The sequence below is a fragment of the Neltuma alba genome, unplaced genomic scaffold, assembly GCF_004799145.2.
Source record: "Neltuma alba isolate B1F8T4 unplaced genomic scaffold, ASM479914v2 tig00012116_pilon, whole genome shotgun sequence".
NCBI classification, from domain to species: Eukaryota; Viridiplantae; Streptophyta; class Magnoliopsida; order Fabales; family Fabaceae; genus Neltuma; species Neltuma alba.
The window spans coordinates 769,957-778,186 of NW_021636668.1; the positions used below are offsets into that span (position 1 = coordinate 769,957).

The following is an 8,230-nucleotide window of genomic DNA, read 5'->3' on the forward strand; positions in this document are numbered from 1 at the left end:
TAAAATATTTTGGAATATTAAATGCACTTAAAAAAATACTTGAAAGTGTTGAATGTACCGAAACTCTATATTTTAAATGGTTCAGATTTGATCATAGTAACGAGTATCATATGCCACTGTGATGGATATTGCATTTTCAAGCACGCCTAAAGCAGTTAAGCGAGAAAATGTAGTAGCAACGCCCACAATGATTCGAGATTAAGACCCAGCACAGCATTAACGGACTAAAACAAAAATCAGACTCAGCCTTAAGCCGCGAACTCCTTCAACTACTGTGCATTAGAGAGCGGGAGAGATAGACGTTCCTTCTGACATTTTCTCTCTGCCTGAAGCAGACTCTTCTTTCCTTTCAGATCCCTCCCTCTGTCTCTTCCTCTCTACACAGGTTCATGTTGTTTGTATATTTGATCGTTCTCTGACACATCCTCCCAAAGCGGAAGCTTCAATTGCGCGGGTGATTTGTATTCTTCATTTCTGGCATCCTTCATATTGTCTGCTTCTGAACTTCAGAGTCCAATGCACGTGTTTCTCATTCATATCAATGGATTTTTGCAGTTTTGAGCCGGTTGCTGGGCATCGAGGATGGTGGTTCCCGGGCCAATCACTCCGGGTCAGGTGTGCGCTGTGGATGAATCCAAATTTGTAGTTGAAGTTTCGGTTGTTTGTAGTGTTTTGTGTGATAGTTCTAACCATGCAATGCTGGTGATATTACGATCTCTCTGCGTGTGCTTTCTGCATCTAATAGTTAACTACTAGTGGGCTTATAGTTGGCCCAATAATAGTGGGTTTGTCAGATAGGAGCTATTAGATTTTGAGCAGTGGGGCATAAAAATGACACCCGATCCAATAAGAGTTGGGTCTAGTAGAATGGTTAGTCTCTCACAAGACGGAAAACCAAATTTCAAATCTCTATTAGGAAAGATACTTTACATTTAGTGCTCGATAATGCCTCGAATAGGATTATTTCTAATAGGAGGATAAGTTTTTTTTAAGTAAGTCAAGATAGAATTCATCTTACATATTAATTTTATTTATGATAAATCACTTCTAAAACTATAATTTGGTTTCTATCTAAACATCTCCTGAATTGAATGGAATGGGAGTAAAATTATGGGTTTAATCAGACAAATTTTTATGCAGGTTAATCATGCATGAGTATATTGCCTTGGAATAGTACATGCAGAATATTCATCATGAATTCATGATCTCCATTTTGGAGATAGTACATGAGTGATCTCCGTTGTTTTTTTTCCCCCATCTAAATCTCCATTTTGGAGATAGTACATGAGTGATCTCCGTTGTTTTTTTTCCCCCATCTAATATTCATCAACATATTAACAAATGGGCGTTGTCGCCTTTGCATTTCACTGTAATTTTATTTTCATGCCACTCGTTTCAGTATAAAAATTCTAATGTATTCTTGCCTTCAGCTTTTCCCTGTACGAACAAAATTTTCCTATTCAGTGACGGAGCTCTGCTAACTGTGCTCCAGGTGTCTTTTGTGCTGGGTATTATTCCAGTTTTCGTCGCATGGATATTTTCAGAGTATTTGGAGTACAGAGAACATTGTCTCCTCCTAAAATAACTATGTTCAATAATGTTTCCATAACTCTGTTTCTTTTTTCATTTCTCTCTCCGGATGTTGCTATGATTATCTCCCTTCTTTTCAGAATTTTCCCTATGGGAATATATTTTTCAAGTATGGACAAGTACATTTTTAGGAAGTTGATTTGAAAGAATCTTGATTGTTTATTGCATCTTGAAAATTAAGTGTGTTTACGAACTATTAATTTAGGGTTAATTTGAGGACGGTTTATTCTACAATTGATCACTATGGTGTCATTCTACAGTCATTCAGATACCGGTCTTGATGAATTGGCCAAGGGTACAAAGGAAGATGATCAGGCTGTTTTGCTGGGAGCAGAGCTTGCCAGACCAGCATCTGCAAAATTCCAAGCTTCATCCATCAAATTGAATATCATTAGGTTTTATTCTACTAAACGCAATGTCATGCTTGATTATACCCTTGAGTTTTATCCATTTTTCTCATAAAGAAGTTCCTTATTTAATTGACTTGTTTAGGTTTTTTGTTATGGATGACTCTTTCTTGCTGGAAAATCGAGCAACTTTGAGGGCAGTGTAAGTTTCTTTTGAGGAGGATCATTCTACTACTTTTTGTTGAATGTATTCGATATTCACAACTCCATTGCATATAGGTCTGAATTCGGCTTGATTCTGCTTTATTTCTACCTATGTGACCGCACAAATTTACTGGGAGATTCTACAAAGGTACCCTTATCCTACTTTCAGTGTCCAAAATTTTGGCATTGACCTGCAATTGAAATATTATTACAATGTGAAAAGATTCCCATATGTGGAATTTCATCATCTATTAGCTACTTGGTTTTTAGTGGGTTCTTCGTAGTAATCGTTTGTTTCACGGTTTTCACTTTTATTGACAGTTTTTAATAATACGATTTTTGTCTGAAGTACATCTGTAGTTGTTGCCCCTTTGGAGATTTGTGTCTTTTAAATGATACCTTCCTTCTTCTACCACACTATTGTTATCTACTAAACTGGAAGCATTGTGCAAAGACTGCAGCAATTTGAACTTGTAAATACCTTGATTCTTATGTTTTACCTTTAGGTTTGTACACTATTCATGAGTTCATGCTCTGATACTCTTTTTCATATAACCATTAGTTATTTGAACTGTGCTTTCTCATTGGACATGGCGAGACATAGTGATAAACATGTATGACTTGGGAACAGAAGCATGCACCGGATCTAAGAATGTTTTTCTAAGTGACCAGTTACTTGCTGTATTTATATGATTCTTTTAATACTATTATCCGGCATCTGCTATATCTATACTTTGCTTGCTTGCATTTATGATAAATAATTTCATTTGCTTCTTTTTCCTTCGTTTCCCTCTGTTTTACAGAGTTACAGTCGAGATCTTTTTCTCTTCCTCTACCTCCTTCTGATTATAGTTTCAGCCATGACTTCTTTGAAGAAGCACAGCGACAAATCAGCATTTTCTGGAAGAAGCATATTTTACCTTAATAGGCATCAAACAGAGGAGTGGAAAGGATGGATGCAGGTTGGTGCCTTCATCAGGCCTATGTTTGACATTTCAGCTTGTTATCAACAGATACTAATTTCTTGTAAAGTTTATAATTTTAGTAATCATTACATCATTGTTATGGAGGGCGTTTTTTTTTTTAAAAAAAAATTTTTGAACATGATTTTTCTCATGTTTTGGGCACCTCATGGTATAGATAGTTGCAGATGCTTGAAAAAAGCTGTGAAACTATTGGGTGGTCGCTTTAAAAATTATGGTTTTCTGTGAATGAAATTAAGAAATTATGGTCATAAAAAAATTGTACATGGCTCAACCTCTTCCGGCTTGATGTGTATTCCTTCCAAAAATTTCTTCTTTATAATATTTTAATGCCTTTCAGGTGCATTCCGCATTTTTCATTCATGATATTTCTATTCTGTTTATTCAGGTCCTCTTTCTAATGTACCATTATTTTGCTGCAATGGAGATATACAATGCAATACGCGTTTTCATTGCTGCATATGTTTGGATGACTGGATTTGGCAACTTCTCCTATTACTATGTCCGAAAAGATTTTAGCCTTGCACGCTTTGCTCAGGTCACGTAAAAGTCTTAATTTTCGTTGTTATGTTTTTCCTTTTTCTACTTTCCACTTCTTCCTTACCCCTTTTTTATGAAACTAGATGATTCTAACTCATTAATCTGCTGTGCAGATGATGTGGCGGCTTAATTTTTTTGTGGCCTTTTGTTGTATTGTGCTTAGCAATGACTATATGCTCTATTATATATGTCCAATGCACACCCTTTTTACTTTGATGGTGTATGGAGCGCTGGTTGTTTTTAACAAGTATAATGAGAAAAGCTCAGTTATGGCTGCAAAGATTCTCACATGCTTTCTTGTGGTGATCTTGATTTGGGAAATTCCTGGAGTCTTTGACATTTTATGGAGTCCATTTGCTTTCTTTTTAGGTCAGTAAATCTATCATGCCTGGAGTCAATTCATTTTTAGTCTGAGTTTGGTTATGCCTTCCGCCACCTTTGTCAGCTAGTTGCATTTTTAGTGGGTTTAGATTTAGCATTTATTTTGCCTCTAAAATTGCAGGCCTCATCTTGTTGAATGTAATACTTGCCAAAAAGTTATGCCGTATACTTTTGTACCATCAATCCTCCCAGTCTTTGTGCGTATTTTAAAATATAACAGTGTGTTGTCAACTTTCAAGTTGATGTGTTATCTTATGATGGAGGCTTGCATACTTTTTAATAATTGCGTATTATGGTTATCTTTTTGTGGCAGGGTATACTGATCCTGCAAAACCTGATGTCCCTCCAATGCACGAATGGCATTTCAGATCTGGACTTGATCGCTACATCTGGATAATTGGAATGATCTATGCCTATTTCCATCCAACAGTAATCTCTTCTGCTAGTTTTTCTATTGAGTCTTGTTTTATGATGAAATTTCGTTCTTGTAACTAACAAATATTCTCCTCGATATTAGGTTGAGAAATGGATGGAAAAGTTGGAGGAATGTGAAACCAAGAGGAAAATCACAATCAAAACAATCATTGTTTCAGTTTCTTTATTAGTGAGTTTCACAACCAATGATAAGATCATTGTTTGCTCAAATTGTTGTTCTCTTTCAATTTTCTTATCTGGTTATATTTATATCTAAACCAAGGTGAATAATAAGAAGATCTCATTTTAATGTTTAACTTTTAGGTTGGATATTTATGGTATGAATATATATACAAGCTGGATAAGATAACATACAACAAGTTTCACCCCTACACCTCATGGATTCCGATTACGTGAGTATGCTTAGTTTTCATTTCCCTTTTGTAAATTTTTTGGTTTCTGTTCCGTTTATTTTTACAGGAACCACGTCGTAGAGGAAAATGAACAGCAGTTTCATTAGTAACTGCTTTTCTTTTTGTTTTTTCATTAGTAACTGCTTTTCTTTTGTTTTTCAGTGTTTACATATGCTTGCGGAATTTCACACAGCAGTTTCGCAGTTTCTCTTTGACCCTCTTTGCGTATGTGTTCTTTACTTTGTTGTTGAAGTTCTCTTCACGGTGGTTTTTCATGAGTTGATGCGTAAACTTATGTTCTTCTTAATTTACACCATTTGCTTACGTCATTAGGTGGCTGGGAAAGCTAACTTTGGAGACTTACATTTCACAGTTCCATATCTGGTTGAGGTTTGTAAGCATATTAATAATGTAATGGAATGGAAACAAAGTTTGAGGTTGAGGTAGTTGAACTTTACGCTTTTTTTGTCTCCCCGCCTGGACTCTTCTCTTTGTATGCATTATGGCTTTTTAACTGATCATTTGTATCTATACTTTATTATCATGACTACAATGCACGATTTATCAGCACGAGAAAAAGATTATTTGTGCAAGACTTGTTTTGTAGTCCCAAAGGATTTGGCTGATCATTCCCTATATGTGCACAGATCAAACATGCCCAATGGACAACCCAAGTGGCTTCTTTCTATTATTCCGGGCTATCCTCTGCTCAACTTTATGCTTACAACTGCTATATACACCTTGGTAATGAGCTTTTCTCTTTCCTTCTTTTTTTGTCAATTTTTGTTCTGTTGTTTGACTCCCAGTCTCCGGAACAATCATAAGAAGTTGCGGTATGCTGCTATCTTGAAATTCTTTGCAGATATCCTATCGACTTTTTGACTTAACAAACATGCTTAAGTCAGTGTTCATACCAACTAAAGATAATCAACGGCTGCTGCAAAATTTTCTCGCTGGAATTGCTATTTCTCTTTCTTTGTATTGCACCTCGCTGATTCTGCTTCAGATTCTCAATCAGTGATGGTAAGCCCTTCTTTGCCCTGTAAGGGGTTTATGGTAAGGCATTAATGAGTACAATATGATGAACTTTGCTAATATTTTGTTTATCTAGTGTGAGGGAAGAGAGAAAATAAAGCAAAATTCCTTCCAATTTCTTAAGCTGCATGTACAGTAAATGTGTATCTTCTTGACAGGCTTGAAAATTCAAGACATTAAAACCAGGCCCCTCCATTCAAAACAAAAGAAAAATAGGTGGATTAAAATAAGGATATATGAAAATGTTAGTTCTCTCAAAGTGCTCCGGCGGCCCGTCTGCAAAGTTCATCATACTATCATTCTTCGTTACCGCATCAGATACAAAAGTTGATAAATCGTAGAGGTTGGGAAAAGAAGGGGCTGAACCCCATAGCAAGTTCAAATCAATTTTCCATACATGTGATTGTTCTTACACTTGAAAGAGATACACGTGGGGAAGTGTTATTGCGTTTGCCTCCAAGAAATTCAAGATTTAGTTACTTGTTTATATTCTGTAGCAGTACATCATTTGTGAAGGTAAAGGCAAGTTTATTCTTCGTAGTAACAGTTGCACTGTCTTAATGGCCAGAAGTGCCAATATAGTTTCGCTTTTTTAATTATTCTTACGAGAACAATAAAATGTAACTATATATTTCTATATAGATATGCTATATATATATATATATCGATCGGAATATATGTTTCATCTCAATGCTGAGAAGCCAATGATCCTTCCTTCATATCAGGTCGTAAAAGCGAGCATTGTAACTACAAATTTATATGAACGTCTGAGTTGTGTGAGGCTATTTATGGTTTATGAATAAATTTTCTATAAATTCTGCGTTATATATAAATAGAAAATAGATATGGGTGTACGTTTGGCAGATGATTAAGATCAGGATTTTAGTGAAACAATTTTATCTAAATTTAATTAATTATTTTTATTAAATTGTGACAAGATCGCATGGCGCCATCATTAGGGATAGAAGCAGACAGCCAGCAGCCAGGCATATTACCAAATGCAAAATTCAATCATTTGCATGGAGTGGCCCCTTCCACGTATTCTGTTCATGTTCGTGCTTCGTACAGATGCGCATCTTTTTGTGGGTTTAACTAGTCGAAAGGTTGTGTTGTTGTTTTTCAGCACTATTTGTTTGAATTGAGATATGAGATGTGAGGAGAGGTATAGGATTGTATCTACGTAGGTATGTACCACTCTGTTCTGTTTCTTATGTGAAGTAAGAAATTTTTTTTTTTGCCTAGATATGAATTACTTGTAGAGTGATTAATAATTTTTTTATTTTATCCCTATTAAATATAGTAAAAAATTGGTGAGAGAAAATTTACAATATTTTTTCAATATCTTTTCCTTTTGATAAATGTAAATTTTTTTAATCAATTTAATGTATTCCTTAACCTCGAGAATGTGACACAAGTAACTTATATAGGAAGCGAATAATATATATGTGTGTGTGTGTCTCTGAGGTCAACAAAGATACCTCACGTATGATCCAAAGTAATTAGACCAATCAATTATGTAAATACCAGAGTGGCAAAATAGCAAAATTGATAATTTAATACCTGACTTGTAATAACAACATACCATATCCAATATTTTAAGCTAAAATGCAATATTTTAAAATATTGGACCCTTTTTTTGTCAAAAAAATATTGGACATTTAAGTTGATTTCATCTGTTTTTTTTTTAAAAAAAAAAAGATATGCTTTCGTATGTATTGCACAGTCTAAGAAATAAATAAGTTGTATTATTTATAATTTGAGAATAAGGGAAGCTATAAATTTAATATTTAATATTGATTATTTAAAAAATTTCTATAAACATGAAGTGATATGTATGCTTGATTGGAATAATAAACAGATTTCTAGTCTTGGGGCAATAAATGTCTGTCACTTTCTTTCCCCTCATCCAACTTGGCTGCATCACGATTTTTTTGGCAACTAGTTTGTTTGATAAGCGTCTTACAAACCTTGTCTCATGCTGTTTATAGGCTGTCTATAGAATATAGATGACTTTTTTGTCTCACTCTCACGCTCTATACGACTCTGTTTCTCCACTAAAATGAACCCATCTTAACCCACCTAACTAATGAATTAAACTTGATCTAATTAGTACGGCAAGTGCTCAAAGTGCATTTTGGACACAAACATTATTCCTCCCTCTGTCTCTAATTCTCTTCATCTGAAACTACATCAACTTGGACATGGAAGAGCCTCGAGAAGTGCGTCTTGGCATAAGAGGAAGTCAAATGCTTATTTTTGTTTACAAAGAGAGAGATTCCTGTTATGAGATCATTGAGTTCAGAGAGCGAAGAAGGATTCTTCA

At 34.9% G+C, this 8,230-nt stretch overlaps 1 protein-coding gene across 1 annotated transcript; it reads left to right on the forward strand.

The window, feature by feature from the left end:
• Positions 1-386: 386 nt before the first annotated feature.
• On the forward strand, positions 387-6,540 carry LOC114722785 (protein REDUCED WALL ACETYLATION 1-like). The gene is made up of 17 exons (XM_028908879.1): positions 387-454; positions 556-615; positions 1,493-1,581; positions 1,849-1,985; positions 2,083-2,139; positions 2,217-2,289; positions 2,945-3,103; positions 3,513-3,662; positions 3,778-4,033; positions 4,359-4,474; positions 4,563-4,649; positions 4,784-4,872; positions 5,035-5,097; positions 5,206-5,262; positions 5,520-5,616; positions 5,735-5,895; positions 6,066-6,540. The coding sequence occupies exons 3-16, from the start codon at positions 1,531-1,533 to the stop codon at positions 5,891-5,893; spliced, it is 1,551 nt and encodes a 516-aa protein (XP_028764712.1). The 5' UTR covers positions 387-454; positions 556-615; positions 1,493-1,530; the 3' UTR covers positions 5,894-5,895; positions 6,066-6,540.
• Positions 6,541-8,230: the final 1,690 nt, after the last annotated feature.